The following is a 24,631-nucleotide window of genomic DNA, read 5'->3' on the forward strand; positions in this document are numbered from 1 at the left end:
CTACAAACACAATTTGGTAGTAGAATTTTGTTACTTTCGGTTCTTCTATCAAATCTGTCTCACCAACTAAATGTATTGAACTTATTAGGAAAGTAATTCATTTGCCCAAGTTTATTATAAAACAAACAGGATGCATCAGTGATTCGCATTCCCTGCAGCTTTCTGACCCAGATATCGATTCATAATTAACCGTTTTTGGATTGCGTAAACAACAACAGTAATTGTGTGATGGCGGGGATGCAGGGCTGTGTTCCAAACAAAACAACTACAAGTCTGATTGCTCTAGTTGCTCAACGGCACAGCTAGGAGAGCTAAAAAAAACACCTTATAGTTCAAGACTCTTCTTTGAGTCATAAAAGCGCATTGAAATGATTTAGGAACTGTGCACACTTGGAGACTCCAGTTAGTCCTCTCACTCAAACCCTTGTCATTTTATTTGCCTTATGTTGAACCTACCCCACATTTTCCAGGAATACTGTTATCATGTTACTGAATGTATCCAGTGTATTTTGAGATTTTGTTCTCAACAAATTTGGCGAAAAGTAAAGTAAATGTAAAATGCACATAAAATCAACAGTGTAATGTTTGGTTTCAGTCTTGTGCCAGGTGAACTGTTATGTCCTGAACTTTGGTCTAATAATTTTCCTATTACCTCCAAACTGTTCCCTTTCAATTGCTACCATGGTTATGCATGTGCTTTTCATATTTCTTCTGTAGGCCAATTCCCACGAGGGAAAAGAGTTAAGTTAAGCATTGTTGTGGACTTGTATAATTTTTCTATTAAAAAAGTGTGATTTTGAGAGTGACTCCCCCCCCCCCCCCCCCCCCCCCTAAAAAAAAGGGACAACCCACAGTCCTTCTTCATGCTTTCTTTTTTCAGTGGCATTGTTTTGTTATTGAGTATAATGATACACTGCTGCTAGGAGAAGGCAATGTGTCACAGCATACCATACCGTCTTGTGCCCCTAGGAGGCGCCTATGTCCACTGTAAATACATGTGTATGTGTGTAGACGTGAACAGTTAGTCTGACTGTACTGTGTTCTGGGTGTGTGTGTGTGTGTTTGTGTGTACATACGTGCGTGTGTGTGTGCAGGCTGTAAACTGGGCGAAGCCTCAGAGTTCCTGGTCCACCTGGAAGCCCGTATCCAGGTGCCCATGCGTAATGGGCAGGCGGGTTGCTTCGAGGTGTGTACCTGTGGCCAGAGTGGAAGGCTGGAGAACTGTGCTGAGATGCCCTGCATAGACACCTCCAAGACTTGCATTGTTGGGGGACAAAGAAAAAGTAAGCTACCGCTTACTGGTTCTAAATGGCTCGAATTCACGGCTCGACACTTTTCAGTTCACTATTTTAAAAGCACAGAACACTTTACATTGTGTGAGGGTAGTTTTATTTGCTCCATTCACCACCAATGTGTAGCATCCATCTGGTTTTCAGCTATACAGGAACAATTTAGACATGCCGACATTGCCGACAACACATTTGTTGTTATACGTCTGAAGCTGACAACTGACTGTTGGACCACAATTGTGTTCAGTAGGCACAAAACGGGAAAACTTGAAAGCACAATACCTGAACCCTTATTTTTATATTCCGTGTCAAAACATTTTGCTACCCTGCTGAACACGACCCAGGAGTTGACTTGGGACTGGAGAGAGCTCTCTGGGGAGGAGTTCTTGGTGCTGTTGTGCCTGGTTGTGAGAGTAAAATGCTTCCTGTAGTGTAAACATCACTGCCGCTCTTCTTCTTCCCCTAGCAGCATGGCAACACTACATTAAAAAAAAAACTAAAAATAAGGCACCCAACCAACCGCATGTTGGTATTTCCTTCCCGCGGTCTCCCTCTGGCCCGCCCTATATGTCAATACTGTGACTTGAAAGGAGCCTGCTGCCAGTCTCCTCTCTCTCTCGCTCTCTCTCTCTCTCTTCATCTCACACACACACACACACACACACACACACACACACACACACACACACACACACACACACACACACACACACACACACACATACACACACACACACACACACACACAAACTCTTCTGTGAACAGCAGGGAAGAATTCAGCATAGAGTAACCACATCCCCCTCTAGGCTACACATGGCCTTAGTCACTCTGTGATGTTGCCCCCTAGTGGCCTAGTGGCTAATCATATCCACATAGAGAAACAACACTTTGAACAACAGGATTGTCTTTCATATCTAGGTTTTATATTAGCATTTTTTTCCCCCCTTCCCCCCTTTGTTTAATGTACCGGCTTTGAATCTACATTTGTTTGAACCCAAATCAGTTTATTGCTTTTGCTTTTATGTTTGTTTTCGCTCCGGTTCAAAAGGGGGGTCAGACGTTTCAGCCTTATTTGACACAGATGTGGTTTGCCTGAGAGTGAGAGTGGTGGGGCTTCGGAGTTCTTATATCCAGCATTAGGAGAGGAATATGCAGTAATCCTATAGGGAAGCCTTAGTTTAGTTAAATATCATTTTTTATGTTTCAGATCCTAAAGAAATAAAACTAAGGGACCAGGACAGCCCAAACCCGAGGGGTTGCTTTAATTTCCACAGACTGTCTTGTAGATGTGGCCTGTGTGGTCTAACAGTTAGAGCCGCAGACCCTGGAACACACATACTGTACCAGAGTCGGCATGGTTTCAAATCCCACCCACGCCCTACTGAATCGCAATCTTCCCTGCTATCTCTCCATTGTCCTATTTGTTCAATAAAAAAACAATTACAAATACCTAAGAAGTGGGACTGCCCCACGGACACAGCAGAAGAGTATCTTGTAGAAGTCAAGTCTCATATCAGCTCCCAGGTTTAATACTGTTGTGACGTGGACCCAGGTGCAGAGAAGAGACCAGACGAGGAATCAGTGCTTAAGGATAAAGGTGGAACCATGACAACTGTAGGTGCCATGACCCAGATCGCATAGTTTAAGTCTATCAGCTGCTGGAGGACTCAAAGTGTCAGATAACAGTTACATTTGCAGCCCAATAACCACTGAAATCAGACAAGGTCTCACAGGGTGACGATGTGTCCTTGTCCTACAGACCATGGGACGTCCTTCAGGGTAGACTGCCACCCCTGTTCCTGCTTCGCTGGAGAGACCATCTGCTCCACCCGCCAGTGCCTCAGCACCGACAGCTCAGACGAGGACCGCCGCCGCTTCACTGGTGTGTGTGTGTGTGTGTGAGAGAGAGAGAGAACAGTGTGTGTGTTGATGGTCTTGCTATAATGTTTATTTTTTCCTGATCCTGAAAGCATTTTTCTCTAATCTCTCCCCCTGCCCCTCTCTCTCTCTCCCTCTTTCTCTCTCCCTCTCTCCCCCTGCCCCTCTCTCTCTCTCTCTTTCTCTCTCCCTCTCTCCCCCTGCCCCTCTCTCCCTCTCTCCCCTGCCCCTCTCTCCCTCTCTCCCCCTGCCCCTCTCTCTCTCTCTTTCTCTCTCCCTCTCTCCCCCTGCCCCTCTCTCCCTCTCTCCCCCTGCCCCTCTCTCTCTCTCTTTCTCTCTCCCTCTCTTCCCCTGCCCCTCTCTCCCTCTCTCCCCCCGCCCCTCTCTCTCTCTCTCTCTCTCTCTTTCTCTCTCCCTCTCTCCCCCTGCCCCTCTCTCCCTCTCTCCCCCTGCCCCTCTCTCTCTCTCTCTCTCTCTCTCTCTCTCTCTCTCTCTCTTTTTCTCTCTCCCTCTCTCCCCCTGCCCCTCTCTCCCTCTCTCCCCCTGCCCCTCTCTCTCTCTCTCTTTCTCTCTCCCTCTCTCCTCCTCTCCGTAGGGCTCCCATGTGGCTGCCCTGACCGCTTCGTGCCAGTGTGTGCCCGTAATGGCCGCACCTACCCCAGTGCCTGTGTGGCCCGTTGCATGGGCTTCAAAGACAACCAGTTTGTGTTTGGCCACTGCCGCAGCAGCGACCCCTGTTCCCCCAACCCCTGCCAGAAGAACCAGAGGTGAGATACTCCATCACTCCTTCTTTCCTTCAATCGTTTGTTTATTGGAATAATGACTGTTTCAACACAATTGGATTGGTGAGTGCAGAGGTTCCACTATGTGCATACCATGTCCGATCAATGATTACTTCAAGGAAGGAAGGTAGGGAGGATGCATTTTCAAAGCATTCCATACAGCCTAAGTGGATAAGACTGGACACCTTGAGCCCTGATCCTCTTCCATCTCAGTCAACTAGCAATGTTCCCTCAAAAATGTTTAGACGTTGAGCAAATTTCTGGTCTGCTGAGCGCAAACTTGAATGTTGTGAAAATTCTGTGCAACTTCCAGCGCGAGTTTACTGTGAACAATGAGACTGTACCCGCTTTAAGTTACAGTTTTAACAGTGGTCAAGTAGGCTACTGTGGCTATTTGATCATAATGCAGGCCTACCAGAGTGGCCTACCATTAAAAAACATGGAGACAATGTATCCCATAACATTTTAACATGGAAATAGCTGTTCTATCATTCAGGCTACAGTAGCAGCCAATGTGTGGTTTTCATGTAGGCCTAGATTCCATTCAGGGCTCGGCATTAACCTGTTTATCCACTTATCCTACAGACAAGGAGGCGACTGAACATTTTGTTGCGTTGTTTGATGCAATAAACCACTTTACAAAATAAAATGCATTATTCCCATACCATTATTACAGAGAATCAGACAAATGATGCTACCCTCTGCCTATTGGCTACTTAGCTTATTCAAGCCTGTTTCAAAATACAATACTGGGAGAAGAAAATCACTACCTGACTTGCTTTTCAAAGATGTCTAGAAATGCACACATTTTGTGTGCTTGTAGGAAGCAATCCCTTCCCTATTGCTGACTATAAATTATCTATAACTGGGCTAATAACTTAGTAACTACTGCACCAAAGGATATGAACAAAATGTGCACACATGGCTACATGCATCTCTCGCTTTGATCTCAAAACAAGTGCATCTACTCATGACTGCGCATGCTGTAAACCCAGTCCAGTTCAAAGTGAATGGCACAGATCCATATATGGCAATGGTCTATTTGCATATCTGCCTACTGTAGCTCTGATTGTTTATGCCGCGCCAGTCTGTGTAGAGTACTGGCTGAGTCGTATGTATCAATGCAATAGATTTCTACTCTGATGCATTCTGCCTACAACAAAATCTCTTGCATAGTTTGTTTTGTTTCAGTATGTTGCATTGAAAGTGGCTAATATTGAGTTGATTCAATCACAATTTCCACATTAAAGGGAAATGTTGATAGTGTTAATAACAGGGAAATCTCTAGAACAGTGGTCACCAACCTTTTCTGAGTCAAGATCACTTTCTGAGTGAAAATGCAAGTCGAGATCTACCACCCTGATTTCTTTTAACATAACTTAAAAAACATAAGCCTATGCAACATTAACCAATTAAAAACAGCCCTGTAGCAATGAGGTTTGTGCAGTAAGCTATAGGCCCAATACATTATCACTGCATATTGGCTTTGCTTGAATTGTTGTTGGGGACAGTTTTTTTAATTATATAAAAACATTTGAGGTAAGCTATATGATCACACTGGTAATAGATCCATTGTTGTATTAATTGTGAGGCACATCTGAGTGACCATACATTTAAATCATTTTGATTTGTGTTTTACCTGCATCTGATGGTCAGTCTCAGCGGAGGGAGAGAGCAGCAGACTGAGGGTCCATCTCTCAACATCCCTCCGCTCTCTCTTTCCTCCACTGACCGAAAAAGGGATACCGTCTTTCAGCTGATGGCAAAACTCGAGGTGTACAGCCTCATGCACAAATTCATGTTGAACAGAGAAAGTGAAATATTCCTCGATATTAAAAAAGACCAAAGCCGCTAAAAATAACAACAGCGCAAGCCCATAGATACACTTTCCTACTCATTCATTACTGCTGCAGTACTTGTTGTAGCGCTGAGTGGAAGTAGGAAGAAGACACATTTTATAGCTTCTAAAAGTGTTGAATACAAAATGTTGACAGTGCTGAACTCACTCATAAAAACAGCAGCTCTTTACTGTGTTTGTTGACAGTCTCTCTCTACTCATGGTTTTAAACATTTTGAAATCTAACAGTATCAACTTCGCTGTAGATTTATTTTATGCCTGCAGAAATAGTAATCTGAGCCATCCGATTGGCCAGCGGTAGACCTATAGTGCACTTGATTTGCTCTCTGGGCCCGCCGGGAAGGAAGAGTTTGTACCTTCAGACACAGTAAATGGTGAAAAAGGGCAACAGTTCGCCTACCCGGTGCGGAGGGCTGCTGAATCCGGTGCTCCTACAGCCAACAGCCCAAGACAAATAAAAAAATGATTCATTTGTTTTTTTACATAAATATTTGGCGATTGATTAGGAATGCCTTGTAGATCGGCTGGTTGGTTACCACTGCTATAGAAAGTTGACTGCAATCTCGTGCTGCTCTCTGTGAGCTAATAATTGTTCTGCGTGGCAGTCCCAGGAAGCTGCGCTGCAGTCTCAGGGCTGCTGCAGGCAGGCGCGCAACTTAGAGGGAACATTGTCCACGAGTGTTATTTCCTCTCTTGATAGATCCTATTTTCCTGCACCCTTCTCCTCTCTTCCGCTTTTTCTTGAAATCCCCCTCTCAAACTGCCTCGTATCCAGTGGTTGTTTATTCAGGTGTGGCCAGGCTGTGTGTCCCCCTGTGGTTGCCGGCGGTAACTGTGTCATAAGGCGCGCCTGTATGGGGTGTGTTGTAACCCTCCCCTCCGGAATGGCCTTGAGCTCCCAGAGCCCTGAGTGTCACTCCCTCTTCCCCATACAGCATCATCCATCTAACATCACTCGCTCTTCCCCAAACAGCATCATCCATCTAACATCACTGCCTCTTCCTCAAAGAGCATCATCTATCTAACATCACTCCCTCTTCCCCAGACAGCATCGTCCATCTAACATCGCTCCCTCTTCCCCAGACAACATCGTCCATCTAACATCGCTCCCTCTTCCCCAGACAACATCGTCCATCTAACATCGCTCCCTCTTCCCCAGACAGCATCATCCATCTATCATCGCTCCCTCTTCCCCAGACAGCATCGTCCATCTAACATTGCTCCCTCTTTCCCAGGATGGCACATTATTAGGACCATAGAGATCCTATTAAATGACTATTATTATTATTCTAATTCCTAATTCTATGGTTAGGACACACTCCTTAACCACACATGGCTCCGTGTTAACTCCTATTACTACGAACATCAGAGCTGGTCTGTCACACCCTGATCTGTTTCACCTGTCTTTGTGCTTGTCTCCACCCCCTCCAAGTGTCACCAATCTTCCCCATTATCCCCAGTGTATTTTTACCTGTGTTCTCTGTTTGTCTGTTGCCAGTTCCTTTTTTTTCGTGAAACCTACCAGCGTTTTCCCCCTTGCTCTTGTTCCTGTTTTCTAGTTTTTCCCGGTTTTGACCATTCTACCTGCCCTGACCCTGAGCCTGCCTGCCGTTCTGGACCTTTTGCACCCTACCAGGATTACTGACCTCTGCCTGCCCTTGACCTGTCGTTTTGCCTGCCCTTGACCTGTCGTTTTGCCTGCCCGTGTACTAGTAATACACTTTTGTTACTTCGACACTCTCTGCATCTGGGTCTTACCCGAAACGTGATACGGACGCATTTTACCCCCCTCTCCCCTCCACACAGTAAAGAAGAATGCGATTTGGCATCCTTCCTCATGTAAAGCACTGCAAACCCATTCTATAATATCTCCCCTTGGCCATCTGTTCAAAGGCACAGAGAGTTGGTGGGATCTCTCAAACATTTGTTATTTTTCCGTAAACAAGGTGATAAAAATCTAGCTGCGGCCTGCAGACCACCTGATTGGTGCTGAGGTACGGATGCAGGGATGGTTACCTTGGAGATAGGGGGGGCTGTGGTGGAGAAAGAGAGAGAGTGTCCCTCCTTTTTTACCTAAACTTTTGCTTGTTTCGCATAGTTCAACTCTACTGTGTACAAAAGGGCAGGGCTCATTAGGTTTCATAGATTTTCACTCTCTGTTTCCCATCGAAAATCAGCATTAATGTACTGATATAAAAACGTCAACATATTTACTACATTCCCCCAAAGATAGGTACCATTATGATTATAATATGGTTTATGTTTTAAATAAAGGAGTAAATGGGGTAATTCACATGGTAAAAAAAGCACTGATGTCTGCTGTGAGAATAACACACCATTAAGGTACACTACTTCACAATAATAATTAGGAACATCAGTGCTCAACTCAAACCAAAGGACCTACACTACTTGAAAAGAATAGTTGTGTACACTGACGAAAGCGATAGCTGTAACGCGTCCATGTTTTGGAATTCCACTGCTTAAAAGCTGCTTAAAATAATCACTAAATGAACCCCCTTTCCCCCCCTCCTTCCATTGGTCCTCAGGTGCATTCCCAGCCGTAGAGTGTGCCTTACAGACATGGTTGACTGCCACTGTCCCCAGTATGAGTGTGTTGGTCGTCCCTCCGGCTGTGGCAAGATTCACATGGACCTGGCCTGCGACACAGACAACGTGGAGCACCCCAACCTCTGTCAGCTCCTCCAGATGGACAAGACCCTGGCCTATATGGGCCACTGTCAGGTAACAGCTAGACCAGGAGTATTTAAATATGTACCCTCCAAGGTCAAATCAAATCAAACGTTATTGGTCATGTGGTTAGCAGATGTTATTGCGGGTGTAGCGAAATGTTTGTGCTTCTTGTTCCAACAGTGCAGCAATATCTAACATGTAATCTAACAATTCCACAACAACTACCTAATACACACAAATCTAAGTGAAGGAATGGAATAAGAATATATACATATAAATATATGGATGAGCAATGACAGCGGCATAGGCAAGATGCAATATATGGTATAAAATACAGCATATAAATATGAGATGAGTGATGCAAGATATGTGAACATTATTAAAGTGGCATTATTAACGGAACTAATGATCCATTGATTAGAGAGGCCAATTATTTCAAGTCTGTATGTAGGCAGCAGCCTCTCTGTGCTAATGATGGCTGTTTAATAGTCTGATGGCCTTGAGATAGAAGCTGTTTTCCAGTCTCTCTGTCCCAGCTTTGATGCACCTGTACTGACCTCGCCTTCTGGATGATAGCGGTGTGAACAGGCAGTGGCTCGGGTGGTTGTTGTCCTTGATTATCTTTTTGGTCTTCCTGTGACATCGGGTGCTGTAGGTGTCCTGGAGGGCAGGTAGTTTGCCCCTGGTGATGCGTTGGGCAGAACGCACTAGCCGGACTACTGCTGGTTTTCTGTTCTACTTGATAATGAATTGCACCCACCTGTTGTTCCAGGTCAAAATGGGTCCCTGATTATAGGGGAAGAGTGGAACTGGAACTGTCTTCAAGGTCCAGATTTTAATATGAGGGAGCTAGAACCTGTCCTGCATGGGCCATTGTCTGGTAACAGTTTGACAGTTAGCCAAAGCAACTTGTTGGAGTAGAACATTTGAAAGTAATTCACTGTCTCAATCAATTTGTCTGCTCTCCAAGTTTCCATAGCATCTGCACCAACCTTTTCTGAGTCAAGATCATGCCGAGATCTACCGCTCGAATTTTTTATTAACATGACTTAAAAAATGGAAGCTTATCGGAACTCGAGTCACACCGCATTTTTTCACCCTCATTCACAAATTCATGTTGTTACTCTTATGAACAGAGAAAGTGAAATATTCCTTGATATTAAAAAATACCCAAGCCGCTAAAAATAACAACAACGCAAGCCTATAGATACATTTTCCTACTCATTCATTACTGCTGCAGTACTTGTTGTAGCTATGAGTGGAAGTAGGAAGAATGCGCATTTTATGGGTTATACAAGTGTTGAATACAAAATGTTGAGAGTGCTGAGTAAGAAATTAAACATGAACTCACTCAAAAACAGCAGCTCTTTGCTGTATTCGTTGACAGTCTCTCTCTAGTCATGTTTGAAACAGTTTTAAATCTCACAGTAACAACTTTGCCGTAGCTGTATTGTATGCTGCTAAGTTACTGCAGACTCGGTCATCTGAGCAATCTGATTGGCCAGCAGTGGAATAGTGCACTTAATTTCCTCTCCATGCCCACCGGGAAGGCAGAGTTTGTACCTTCAGACACATGAAGTGGCAACAGTTTGCCTACCCGGCGCGCAGAGCAGCTGAATTTGCTGCACCTATCACCAACAGCCCGAGACTAATAACAAAATAGGAACTCAAGGCTTTATCGTTGTGTTTTTAACAGAAATGTTTGGCGATCGACTAGAAATACCTTGGAGATCAACAAGTCGATCGCGATCGACTGGTTGGTGACCACTGCGCTAAATTGACTATAAATGTTGACAGTGTTTAAGGGCTTTTGGACAATTCAATACATGTAATTGATTTATGATGAGAAGGCATGCCAGAACTCATAAGGAGAGGCAGCAATAGGTAGCATTGTAACACCTGCTAGATAGCATTAAACAGTCAGCTATTTGAAAATCGCCCTACTGGAGGGAGCTGCACAGCATGTAGTCAATCACACAGAGATAATCCTTGTTTTTAGAGTTTCTGAAAAGCTTTTCTCTGTTTGTGTTCGTGAATGCTTAAATGGAGAGCCTGCATTCAGAGGTAGGATAACAAGGCCCAGCTGTTGCAACACAAACACACACACATATTCCAAATGTTCATATCCTACCTCCAGTAACTGACTGAGTATGTATGTTTTTGCCATGGTTTATGAGAGGAGGCAGATATCCCAGCCCACCAAAAGCTGAAATACCCTATGGTTTTGTCTAATAAAATAATATGTTGCATTTAGGTTCTTAGTCTGCCCATGCACTTAGTCTACCTGCAGACACATACATCTCCTCTGTGTAGGACTGTGCTTGTACATGATACAGGCAAAATCCCCCCATGTTTGTGTGTGTGTGTGTGTGTTTGTGAAAGTGGAGAATTAAAGCTGAAAGTTGAATTCAAGTGGTTATTTAGTGTTTAGGGCCTGGTAGGATCATGTTTCTCCATCGCGGTCGCTTACAACGTCAGCCTGATGGCGTCTCGCCTCGGTAGCTCTGAGCAGTGGCTCCATCAGTGGAACAGACCGGATTTAGTTTTATACACGTTTAAGGTAGACGACAACCCATTAAAAACCCACTTCAGTCCCGGTGTCAAGTCACCGAACCAAGAGGCACGCAATCAAACCGCAATCAACCAAACTCTCTGAGAGTATTGCTGGTACAGAGGTACAGAGCTATTCAAAGAAAACCAATACACCTGGTCTGATATATAAACAAATGGCCTCCCTATGTGACTAATTGGAGTAGCTTACCTTGATTAAGTTTATCTGGATATGAGTGATGTATTATGAAGAGAGGTCACGTGTATTTATGTTTTAATATATGATATTTTTCACAAAATACATTAATAAGGGCTGAATCCTAACTCAAACTTTCTTGTGTCTGTGTGTGTATGTGTTTGGGTTCTGTGCAGGATGCCTGTAAAAAGGCGCGGCCTGTGTGCGGCCACAACGGCGAGACGTACAACACAGTGTGCGAGGCCTACTCGGACCGCGTTGCCGTGGACTATCAGGGGCGGTGCCACGCCGTGGGGGCGGTGGCAGAGTTTGCCTCTGACTCAGGCTGTGACATGATCCCCTGCCCCGCCCTGTCCACCCCGGGTTGCATCCCTGTCACACCACCCGGTCAGTACAATAGAGACAGAAATCATATAATATCTAATGTTTTATTTAATTCTGTGGTCAGTACACTCAGTGGCGCAGCCACGTTCACTTTGACATATAAAGGCTCTCATGTTATACTTAGGATTTTTCCACACAGGAACACAAATCTTATTACGATATTGTTGTGATTGACTCCTAACCTCTGACCCCTGACAACTTGGTGGCAACCCCTTCCTCTCACAGGTGCATGCTGTCCTCTGTGTGCGGGCATGCTGCAGATCCTGTGGAACAAGGAGCAGATTAACAACTTCGCTAAGGTCAGCACCTTCTGACATGCTCCTCACTTATTTGCGTCCCAGGCTGTGTTCCATTTCAGAAAAGTTGTCCCCTTCCCTCTCACTCACTCACTCACTTTTCCAACCAGCTGGCTGCTTTGTTGGATTTTAATGGATTTTAACATTAAAAAGAGGGTTGAAAGGTTCCCTGTTGTGTTATATATGTTGAACATTTACGAACAATTGTTTTGCTGCATATCTGAATCTAAACTGTGGACACTACTTTGTGGATTGAAGAGGACTGTCTATGTATAAGTAGGGTTGCAAAATGTAGGTACATTTCAATAAATTCCCTGGTTTTCCAGAAATCTTGGTTGGAGGATTCCAGATTTCCTGCTTATTACCTCCTAATTCCCGGAATCCTAAAAACTGAGCATTAGGAAAACCCAGAGAATTTATTGAAAGTTTCCAAAAATGTGCAACCTTAGGTATAAGCAATAGCTCCACCAACTGCGGAATTCTGTGTGCAGGCTTTTGTTATACGGCCCTGCTCCTAAACACTAGATTCTGCTAATCAAGGGCATAGTGTCAGGTATGATTGTGCAGGGCTGGAATAAAAGCCTGCAAACCCAGTTGACTAGGTCTTACTCAACTGGGATTAGCCACCCCCTTGGCATCGACTGTTGATTTTGAGCTGTAATGACACCAAACGACCACTAGAGTGAGGCCTAGATCCAAAATACCAAGCATCAACATCACATGTCTTCCTCTGGAATTCTTCGCCAGTTTGAAATGACTGGGTCGGGCCGCAGCTTTAAGAGCAAATGCCCAGAAATGCCTCGTATACATGCTTATAACAGCTAATAAGCTAAAAAAAAAACATGTAATTCAAAGCAGGTTCGTTATAAACCTGGGCTATTAGTCTAATTTCCAACACAAACATCTTATCAACGTTAAGTCTAGAACATAAACCTGCTAATCGCAAACAAATTGCCTTTGGATTTGGGCCTAGACGACATGACTCACTCAGACAAGCAATGAATATACACATCATAGTTTTTCCAACCAATCCTCCATATTGGTGTCAAACATTCCATGACAGCAGGCACTATACTGTAAGACATTCATTGCCCTTTCAACTTCTGTTCACAAAGGTATTTCATATTTCTTAATAATTGGGGATGAATAACATGTATTGACCACATTCAGCACGAACTTGAAGAAACCCGCAGTTCAGTTTTCCTTTATCTGCAATGAATTGAATCTCAAACTTTTCCCCCTCTGGCTCTGGTTCTGTGCGACTGTGTTTGTCCTCCTGGTTTGGTGTTGCAGTTGAACAGGAAGCAGCCAGTGACGGTCCATGACATCCTGAGGATCCTGCGTCTCCACATCTCCGTGCCGCAGTGTGACATCTTCGGCTACCTGAGCATCGACTCAGAGATCATCGTCCTCATCGTCCCAGTGGACCAGCAACCCACCCCACTGCAGGTACGCACACTTACGCAGACACTGAGCTAGCTAGTTTGCGGTGCACGCTAATAGCTTTCCTTCGGTGATGTCACCAGCTCTGAGACCTTGAAGTAGACTTTTCCCTTGCTCTACAATGCCTGCGGCTTTTGTGAAGTGACAGGTAATGATGCTTTGTGGGTGTTCAGAGGGTCCCTGGTTTGAGCCCAGGATGGGGCAAACCAGGTGTCTGTCTGTCTCTCTCTCTCACACACTCTCTGACTGCCTGTCTGTCTGTCTGTCACTCACTCAATCACTCTCTCTCACAGAGATGTATCGACTGTCCTTCGTCCACAATAGATAAGCCTGGTGCTCTGGCAACATGAGCTTCCTCTCAGACGGACAACAATTGATTCCCTGCTTGTAGGCCTATTCTTCAGTGTTCCAAGGCCAAGTAGTGCACTATATAGGGAATTGGGTGCCATTTGAGACACATTCTTAGTTTTACTTCCTGGTTAATGCATGACCTGGAGCCTAATCAGCATAGCATACACTAAACCTTGGGGCCAGATCATCCCATCATGGTGTTGTGAGCGCTATTGTTTCCTACGCAGAACTGAGCCCTCTGTTTCTCCACCCCCTCACAGTCATTACAGAAGAAGAGAGGAGGCATTTGTTAACAAGCTGATCGCTCACACAGAGGATGCCCACAGGCCAGTGTTTAGAGACATGGGATATTCCGGAATGGGCTTGGAGGACACTTTTGTGATTATCTTCTCATAGATTCTGAAAAGAGATCACGATTATTTGGATTTTTTATTCGGCTTATATCTCAAACTCAAAAAATGTGTTTGGTGGTAACCTTTTCACCACAAATGTACCAGCTGGACTGCCTATTATCTCTCTCTCTCTCTCTCTCTCTCTCTCTCTCTCTCTCTCTCTCTCTCTCTCTCGCTCTCTCTGGTTCCTCCTGTTTGAAATGTAGTTCAGATAACATGTTTTGCCATGCTTGTGGTTAGTCTGATGGGGTTCATGGAGAGGAGCGTAGTGAGTTGTGACACAGCCTGTAGACTGGCCTTCTAGTGGCTCTGTAGTGAATATGAACGAATGGTTCAGTCACACAGATGTCCCAGGGGTGTGTGCTCAGTACAGTGAAATGTTTGAATAGAGCTGCCTGAAACGACTTCCTAATTCTACACGAGAGACAATCATATTGGTTCTGCAACAATACATCAATTGCTGTCTGACGGTTCTGTGACGTTGGGCCGTCCTGAACAGGGACTTTATCGGGGAGGGCACAGGGGTCATGATAAATATGTCTGGGCCAATATTTCCCTGTTATTTGTTCAACTGCTGTCTCCAGTTCTCCCTGAAAATAGGTTTCATTTCAATGACTAAGCTGGATAAATAAAGGTTAAACACAAAGATTTTCTAAACGCCTCATGAGCCTGGAGACCCAAACCCCCTCTTACTGGGGGACTAATCAAAGTCCTCTCTCAGAATCTCTCTTACTCCACTGGGACAAATAATCAGACATCTCATCACTACCGTCTAGGGTGAAACGCCCAATTAAGTTGTTTTGCACACCCTTTTCCACCCATTGTATTGCTGTCTCTGCAAAAACAGCCCTGAGCGATAATGATCGATGCAAACCGGCAAATGGAGTTCACAGCCAGCCTTGCATCATTCTCTCTATGACTCTATTCATAGGAACTATTTGTCAATAATGTGGGCTTTTAGGTGGTTCGTTAGGATTGTTTCATACACAAATAAAGAGCCTGGTTTGGGACACGTTTGTACCAAAATAACATTTTCAGAAGGGAATAAAGATACACACACACACACACACAAACAAAAGCATAGAAAACTGTGGGAGGAGGACTGTGTGTCTGTAAATTTCACCTGAATATTGTGTGTGTGTGTATCCCGTCGCAGATTGAAGCCTGCAGCATGGAGGCGGAGAAGATTGACTCGCTCATCAACTACGGCAGCCCCACCCTGGTCTCCCATGTTCCTCTGTCTGCCTTCCTCACCTCCGAGGTCTCCATCTCCACCATCAGGTCCGCGGGCCACGCCAGCTCAACGCCCTCCTCCCTGCCCATCTTCTTCTGCCTCGCCCTGGGCCTCCTCCTCACTTTGGCACCAGGCCTATCCGAGGCCACGCTAGCCTCTGCTAGCCAGCCAGGCCCCGCTGGCAGGAGGCTGGGTGTGTTGTGGAGTATTCTGACCCCTTCTCGGGTCATTGCCTGACAGGAAGCATCAGCCTGTAAAAGCCTTGACAATCAATCCCATTAACTCTACTGCACCAGCGTCAACACAATCATGGACGAGAAGCTATGAGATGAATCCTAATTGAACAAGAGAAGCGGAGACACAATCACATTCCAGCTTTGGTTCCACAGAGCTCTATATATATCGTTATAAGGAAGATGAGTTTTATCACACAGGGTTTTGTATCTGTTTTATTCTGCAACAGAAGCTCTCTCCTCCTCTAAAGCTGTGGAGTGGGGAGTTTGTGTGGGTTTTTGCCTGCGTGCTTGTGTTTATGCGTATGTGTACGCACACGTGTGTGTGTGTGTGTGTGCGTGACACAGAGAGAGAGAGGAACCAGGTGGTTAAGTCTCAGAGGGGGAGTAGGGTCTAGATGTCAGACAGGTGCGCTCCCAAACACTGACATTTGTCCCAGATAATCTCAGGGGTGTAATTACCCTCCTCCGCCTCCTCCCCCTCTCCTCCCCTTTCTCCCACTCCCATTTTACATTTCTACTATTGTAAATAAAGAGCGAGTGGGGAGGTGCTGACTGAGACAGTAATACTGGAACGTGAAACAGGTCAAAGGCAAGCAAGCATTCCCGCTCCGTAGGCTGAAAGACACAAAAGGGATTCTTGTTGTTCCTCTAGTGTAGATAAGATATCAAATAAGGAGGAACGACAGCCATGTTTTTAATGAAAATGACAATCATCACTTTACCCATGATACACATGGGTAGGAACAAAAAAAATAGCAACAACATGCTTTGCATATAGTTCCTATGTGAAATAAATGCAATAACTTTATAATGTTGATAATAATTATTCCGAAACTATTCCGAAATGTTCTATATTTCAAATAAGATATGGATCGAGATGTGATTCAATATGTGCCATTTTCTAAATGTTTTATTCTTGCATGATGACAATTATGAAGTGTTTTTACTCCAGAATGTATTGTACTATGTTTGTCCTGTCCCCACGTTTGATTTTATGTTGTCTCTATGCCTACGCAACACGAAGTGTCCCCGTTTTCTACAGTATTATCGTGCTAGGCAGCTTTGTAGCAGCAAACCCTTCAAGGGTCCTTGTAGTATTGTATCTGTTTCCGAGGGATTTAAACTCAGTTTTTTGTTGTTTTTATGTTATCAAGTGTTCATATTGCCAATGTTTAGAAAGAGTATAGCTGTAGGCACTTAAGCATTATGTTAATCATCACTGTATTGCATCATTGTCTCGGTGGAGATGGCAGTACTTGCAATGTGTTTGTAAAATGCCAACAGAATGCATATTTTATAAAATATAAAGTCCTACAATCAAACAGAAGGTTGTTTGTTGTTGTACATTTCATCATCTTAACTCCTTAGGAAGAATAATTGAAGTTTTAAAGATTCCACATTGAAGCAGAAGTGACAAATAAAATATATTTTATCAATCCAGTCACATTAATATGCTGTTCTGAACTTCTCACTTGTCTTCTTCATCCTCCCTCCTCAAAAAGTGTTCCAAAGTTCCTCCTCTCAAATCTTCTCCTCAAATACGTTGTGAGCAGGAGGCAAGGAAGGACACGAGGAATCTAAGGAAAGACAAATGAGAAAGAGCCAAAGCCTTCCCAAACCACTAGGCAGGTCGCCTAGTGGTTAGAGCATTGGACTTGTAACTGAAAGGTTGCAGGATTGAATCCCTCAGCTGACAAGGTAGAAATATGTTGTTCTGCCCCTGAACAAGGCAGTTAACCTACAGTTCCTAGGGTGTCATTGAAAATAAGAATTTATTCCTAACTGACTTGCCTATTTAAATATAGGTAAAATAAAAATGTACCCTCTAACATGCAATGACATACTATCACCACAAGGGGGTGTCTGGCTCTGGCACAGCCTCTAAGGTGGTTGAGTGCTGTAGATAGTGACCTGTAATGATGTAGTACTCTCCTACAGGGCTGGCTGTGATGGGAGTAAGGAAACAAGTATCTATTTCCTAGGGCCCCTCGTAGGTGTGCTCCAGAGAGCGGATGTGGAAACCCCTTGTGTCTGATAAAGGCCTTGGCGGCTCCCCTTTGACCCAACGTTGTTTACACGCTTAACTATCCACTGTGTAAATAATGATGACGAGAAGCCTCCTCTCAGTGTGTGTGACCTGCTCTTGAGAATTTGCGCTGGTGTGTGTCTGCTTGAAATGTGTTAAACTTTTATTTAGTGGGATGACCTCGATCACCTCTCTCCAAGAGCAGTAATTTATCCAGATGTAGAATTGTTTCCTTAAAAAAAAAATCCTGATCCATTTAGAGCGTTGGGCCAGTAACCAAAAGGTTGCTGGATCGAGTCCCTGAGCTGACAAGGTAAAAACATGTTGTTCTGCCCCTGAGCAAGGCAGTTAATGCACAGTTCCCCGGTGCTGGAAGATGTGGATGTCGATTAAGGCAGCCCCCCAGCACCTCTCTGACTCAGAAGGGTTGGGTTAAATGCGGAAGACACATTTCAGTTGAATGCATTCAGTTGTACAACTGACTAGGTATCCCCCCTTCCCTTCTCCATTGCTGACCTACCTAGCCCCAACACTCTTAGGTAAAAGGCAGTGGCTAGTACCTAAAGTGAACGACCATATGAACGCCTAACTAGCCTGTGCCCAAGTCGCCAAAGGCCGTACCTGGAGTCTCCTGGCTCTCTAACTCTAGCTTTTAAATGAACCTGTTGGCCTACTGCACGAGTGGAAACTCATCTATTCTCGCAGGTTCTGTAAAGCAGTGTAGAAGGATGTTGTCCCGTAGTGCACTCTATTAAATTACAGCTAACAGAATTGATTCGCTACACAGTTCCTTTCCTTTCCTCCGTACTTATGATTGTAATGGATTCAATTAATGTACAGAATCTGCTTTCATTTACAGGCCCCAAAGCTCTTTCCATCACTCATCACTGTACCTCACTTGCATAACAGAACCCTTGGTATTTTGGTATTTTATTAAGATCCCCATCCCCTTTTGCGAAAGGAGCAGCTACTCTTCCTGGGGTCCACCCAAAACATGAAACATGACATAATACAGAACATTAATAGACAAGACCAGCTCAAGGACAGAACTACATATATTTAAAAATGGCACACGTAGCTGACATATCAGCACATACACACAAACTATCTAGGTCAAATAGGGGAGAGGCGTTGTACTGTGAGGTGTTGCTTTATCTGTTTTTAGAAACCAGGTTTGCTGTTCTATAGTGATGCGTGGCTGAATTTTTTTTGCCAGATTTCTCCTGCATCAGCAGTAGCCATGGAGAGATGCGAGATGACTATAGTCAATGTTAAGATTCCTGACAGTGGGCTCCATGGCAACCGGAAGATGTTTTGGGTTGGGGGTGCTTATACCAGCATTCATTTGGTATTTTACTTACATTACAGTTTGTTTCTCAACAAACACTTTCTCATTCCTCCTCAGCCCTGACCCTGAACATACAGTTGAAGTCGGAAGTTTACACACACCTTAGCCAAATACATTTAAACTCCGTTTTTCACAATTCCTGACATTTAATCAGAGTAAAAATGTCCTTTTTTAGGTCAGTTAGGATCACCACTTTGTTTTAGGAATGTGAAATGTCAGAATAATAGTGGAGAGAATGATTTATTTCAGCTTTTATTTCTTTCATCACATTCCCAGTGGGTCAGAAGTTTACATACACTCAATTCGTATTTGGTAGCACTGCCTTTAAATTGTTTAACTTGGGTCAAACGTTTCGGGTAGCCTTTCACACACTTCCCACAATAAGTTGGGTGAATTTTGGCCCATTCCTCCTGACAGAGCTGGTGTAACTGAGTCAGGTTTGTAGGCCTCTTCACTCGCACACGCTTTTTCAGTTCTTGTCACAAATGTTCTATAGGATTGAGGTCAGGGCTTTGTGTTGGCCACTCCAATACCTTGACTTTGTTGACCTTAAGCCATTTTGCCACAACTTTGGAAGTATGCTTGGGGTCATTGTCCATTTGGAAGACCCATTTGCAACCCCTCCAATACCTTGACTGTGTTGTCCTTAAGCCATTTTTGCACAAATTTGGAAGAATGCTTGGTGTCATTGTCCATTTGGAAGACCCATTTGCGACCAAGATTTAACTTCCTGACTGATGTCTTGAGATGTTGCTTCAATATAGCCACATAGTTTTCCTACCCCATGATGCCATCTATTTTGTGAAGTGCACCAGTCCCTCCTGCAGCAAAGCACCTCCACAACATGATGCTGCCACCCCGTGCTTCACGATTGGGATGGTGTTCTTCGGCTTGCAAGCCTCCCCCTTTTTCCTCCAAACATAACGATGGTCTATATGGCCATTTTTGTTACATCAGACTGGAGGACATTTCTCCAAAAAGTTAGATCTTTGTCCCCATGTGCAGTTGCAAACCGTAGTCTGGCTTTTTTATGGCGGTTTTGGAGCAGTGGCTTCTTCCTTGCTGAACAGCCTTTCAGGTTACGTCGATATACGACTCAATTTACTGTTGATATAGATACCTTTGTACCTGTTTCCTCCAGCATCTTCACAAGGTCCTTTGCTGTTGTTCTGGGATTGATTTGCATTTTTCGCACCAAAGTACGTTCATCTCTAGGAGACAGAACGCATCTCCTTCCTGAGCGGTATGACGTCTGCATAGTCCCATGGTGTTCATACTTGCGTACTACTGTTTGTACAGATGAACGTAGTACCTTCAGGCATTTGGAAATTACTCCCAAGGATGAACCAGACTTGTGGAGGTCTACAATTTTTTTTCTGAGGTATTGGCTGATTTCTTTTGATTTCCCCATGATGTCAAGCAAAGAGGTACTGAGTTTGAAGGTAAGGCCTTGAAATACATCCACAGGTACACCTACAATTGACTCAAATGATGTCACTTAGCCTATCAGAACTTTCTAAAGCCATGACATTCTGGATTTTTCCGAGCTTTTAAAGGCACAGTCAACTTAGTGCATGTAAACTTCTGACCCACTGGAATTGTGATACAGTGAAATTATGAGTGAAATAATCTGTCTGTAAACAATTGTTGGAAAAAATACTTGTGTCATGCACAAAGTAGATGTCCTAACCAACTTGCAAAAACTACAGTTGGTTAACAAGACATTTGTGGAGTGGTTGAAAAATGAGTTTTAATCACTCCAACCTAAGTATATGTAAACTTCTGACTTCAACTGTAATATAATGCCTAAAAGCAATGCTCAACCACAATAGATAGCTCCAAACAACATGTTCCAACCCTGGTCTATATGAGGCCATAACACTCTACAAATAAGTAAACACCAGCACATTCAATTTCATGGCAGAAATTCCCATTTTTTGAAACATAGAGAGTGAGTCAGGGTTTACGAGTGTTCTTTTAAATGGCTCCTGTGTTGGTAGTACTCCACAGAATTCCACCGTGTCTTTGGTTTACAGGTGACAGGTTGGGGACACATTGGTGGTGGCAGGCCCCTCTTTAAGTGGTAAATGGGAAGTCACCAGCTGTCCAGGCAAGTATATCTAGGATCCTGCTTGGGAGCCATCTGTGCGCCCAGCCCCACATCATTAGTGAGAGAGAGAGAGTGAAGGAGGACTGTAGGCTGTGAGGACCGGATTAATATTCACACCTGTCACTCACTCCTGAGATAACCCCCTCCCAGGGCACCACCTGCCCTGTTTGTTCCTCTCAGTCTCTCACCCAAACTGAAAAGCGCGGCCATTTAAAATTGCCACATTATCGCCACGCATTGTCACAGAAACAGAGACACAGGTCATGTTTGAGTACTCTGAAAAAGCACCCTTTTTTCCTTCCTTCCAACCCACCCTCCTGACAGAGAGAGACTGTTATTAGTGCTCCACCAACTTGAGTCAACACATGGCTAATTTGCATCTCCACCTATCTGTTTATCCTATTTGCATGACCATGTGTAGCTTTGTCCCACAACTACACATTTAAATTAACATTTATATGAACAATTTTGACTTTGACTTTTAATTTTACAGATGGCATTCATTTGAATGGCTAGTTGCGGGATGAAGCTAGGACATGAGGTGCAGTTGGTTTCCTTTCAAAGCAAAGAGTTGCATTAACCACTTCAAACTGAACCAGATACTAGATACAGAGACTTGGGTGGAGGGCACTGTCTGAGGGTATTTCTAATCAACCATTACATCATTTCTTAAGAGAAGCCAAAACAAAATCAAACCATGGGAGCTGCTTAATTTCAAGGATGTTATCTTCTCGGTTTAATTGCCTTTGTGACTCAAAGTGTTGATGCAACCCTTTCCTGTGTTCTCATGAAAAAGTAGCAGCAGTCGAATCTGCCTTTGGATACTCCGTTGGATACATTTTAATAGATTATAAAAATGTGAGAAAAGGCCAGTCTCTCTCTCTCTCTCCACTGTCAAACTAAGACAAATCAAAAGGCTGCAAAAGAATAGGAGAAATATGCTAATTGGATATGGGTTAGGATTTTTTTATATATATATAAAAAGGGATAATAAAATTACCCCTCCAAGGCTTCTTCTTTGTAAGGCCTCAACAAACGATGTGTTCCGGAAATAAGACACCAATGTGTCATGAATAATATCAAAGTGAGTGCGCTGTATTGTATTTGTATTGACGGAGCTGCGTTAGCGTTAGGTACAGTATATCTGCAGGCTTTCAGCTTCGTTCTCCCTTGGCAGATGAGCAAGTAACTAGCTATTCCTGAGGCGGGGAACAAACGCGCACCACTTTTCATCAAAGGAGAACAGCATTGATCAACTCCATTGTTGGTTAATTCGATAACTGTAGTGCCCTCCTGTGCTCTTTCTAAAAAGAGAAACTTGCTGTGGAGAAACTTGCTGTGTTCACACACCAATGTTCAACATGGATAAAAACCCCCGTAGTTATTTATGAGACACTATCATAAGCTTCAAATGTCTTTTTTTTCCCACATGAAAAATGACTGTAGTATACTATGGTATAAATTATATAGTATTCACAGTAGTGTTTTTGCAGAGAATACTGTAGTATTTACTGTAGTGTTGTGGACATGACTATAGTGTCTGTATTTACAGTTTACTATAGTATAAATATTGTAGAAGAATGTTTGTTGGCATATACTATAGTATTTACTGTAGTGTTTTTGCAGACATTACTGTAGCGTTTATTACAGTTTATTACAGTGTTTTTGTTTTAATACCTTTCTCCTTGATGAATAATAGATTAACCTACTGGACAAAATACTCAAAGAGCAAATGTTCCACAACCTGTAGGACTGAATGGAAAGCTCAGAGCTTATGTATGCTCTTTTCTATGACCTGTAGGGAACACAACAAATTGTCTATCCTTGGCATGTAGGTTTCTCAATTATGGGTGGCACAAATGTGTGTATGGGGGAGGGGAATGGGCAGGGTATATGCAAATTAAATACTGTAGTATATACTGTAATATTGCATAAGCACAAGATACCACAGTGGACAAAATCCTATTGGCGGTGCATGGGGAGGATTTTTTGGGGACCAGGTCACCATGACCAAAAATAGGAATGCCAGATTTGTCAAAAGTCAACATCTTCTCCAGGGGCTGTCAAGGTACCCTGACACATAGCTTAGCCTAAGTAGACCCTACTCAGTCTTCTGTTCTGTTCTGTCCCTAAGCGGACAAGACACAGCAGTGGACAAAATCCAAATGGCGGTGCATGGGTGGGATTTTTTGGGACCAAGTCACCACCACCAAAAATAGGAATGGCAGATAAGGGCACCCAACCATTCCCGGCCTGTGCTGGCACGGCTCCATCCCTGCCACCAGAGGCTGGGCTTTTTCTGGGTAGATGGCTCCAGGAGGGTACACAGTCCACTTTGCATTCTCTGTTGGGCAAACACTGGCCTGCCAGCTGTTGCAATATCCAACGTTTTCACGCCCATTTTCGCTTATTTTTTTTAGGGTGGGGGGTTCATGTGTGCATCTGTGGGGGATGGGTGGCACTGAGTATTCAGGATTTACACAAGGCCCAGACAGAGATCAAACAATGGACCATCATCACTCTTCAACCACAGGTACGGGAGGGGAGGTCAGGGGCTTTGTGCAGTAGAGGGGTGCAGAGTGAGAGTGTGTGTTGGGGGGGCTTGATTGTGAGTGTGTGTGTGTGTGTGTGTGTGTGTGTGTGTGTGTGTGTGTGTGTGTGTGTGAAGGATGGGGGTGTCCAGACACAAAAACAGTCAGTCACATCTGAGGCCAGAGCTAATGTCATTGTCTTTGAGGACAGCACCCTCAACATTGTCCCATTGTTCATGTCATTTGAGAGCATATGTTTCCAGTGACAGTGTAACATGTTCTCAGGCCAAAGGTTTCTGAAGTCACAAGGCTTATTTTCAGCTTCCTCTTTCAGTCTGTTCTAATGAATGCACATACAGCCCCAAAGTGTTAGGTATTTTTTGCTTTTCATGATTTGCATAGAGATAGCAGTAATGATTACTTCAATATTAAACATAATAGACTCTGATCTGTCCATACTGGAACAATAATTGCTTCTTGTTTTGGTAGAGCACAGAATTATGTTTTTAGATAACAAGAGTTAGAAATCTTCTCTCAGAAATCGGTCCCTAGAGTTCTTGTGTGTCCTCAGGACTAATTGCTCAAACCCATTATAGAGCATGATTCATGAATATACTCCAATTATCCAAATGTCATAGTATTTTTTTTAATGAACAACATGGTTTTCATGAGTGGATTGCCAAGTCAGTGTTTCAGTTCTAAGTCTTGGCCACATCCCTGTCTATTCATGACATGTTCATGCCTGCTCAAATTGACACAAAAAGCCTGCTGTATGCCTGGTTTAGTCATTTTAATTTCACCATAAGTGCTTTTTGCCTATGAAAACAAGCAAGTTGTAAAACTTGACGCGAGAGGCTTGTATAAACTACACCGTATCGGTTCATTTAAATAGTTTGAAATGATTTAATAAAACCCCGTCGCAAATAAAATATTAAATGGAGAATTCTGTGAATCGTCAGTAAATGTTTACCACCCGCACGAGAAGACTTGCATGGTCTGGGCGGGGTGTGGTAGCGGTCCCGGCCAATCAGACAGT

The 24,631-nt window shown here is 43.8% G+C and overlaps 1 protein-coding gene across 2 annotated transcripts in view; it reads left to right on the forward strand.

The window, feature by feature from the left end:
* Nucleotides 1–16,908, forward strand: part of LOC110489805 (reversion-inducing cysteine-rich protein with Kazal motifs) — a 57,243-nt gene extending 40,335 nt beyond the window's left edge. For both annotated transcript variants that reach the window (XM_036944063.1, XM_036944064.1), the window contains 8 exons: nucleotides 1,095–1,283; nucleotides 3,049–3,171; nucleotides 3,763–3,934; nucleotides 8,354–8,549; nucleotides 11,421–11,631; nucleotides 11,854–11,927; nucleotides 13,218–13,373; nucleotides 15,267–16,908. In XM_036944063.1, the coding sequence (XP_036799958.1) occupies nucleotides 1,095–1,283; nucleotides 3,049–3,171; nucleotides 3,763–3,934; nucleotides 8,354–8,549; nucleotides 11,421–11,631; nucleotides 11,854–11,927; nucleotides 13,218–13,373; nucleotides 15,267–15,581 (1,436 nt within the window). In that variant the 3' untranslated portion in view covers nucleotides 15,582–16,908. The remainder of the gene's footprint in view (nucleotides 1–1,094; nucleotides 1,284–3,048; nucleotides 3,172–3,762; nucleotides 3,935–8,353; nucleotides 8,550–11,420; nucleotides 11,632–11,853; nucleotides 11,928–13,217; nucleotides 13,374–15,266) is intronic.
* The last annotated feature ends 7,723 nt before the right edge of the window (nucleotides 16,909–24,631 follow it).

Source organism: Oncorhynchus mykiss, chromosome 15 (genome assembly GCF_013265735.2).
Source record: "Oncorhynchus mykiss isolate Arlee chromosome 15, USDA_OmykA_1.1, whole genome shotgun sequence".
NCBI lineage: Eukaryota > Metazoa > Chordata > Actinopteri > Salmoniformes > Salmonidae > Oncorhynchus > Oncorhynchus mykiss.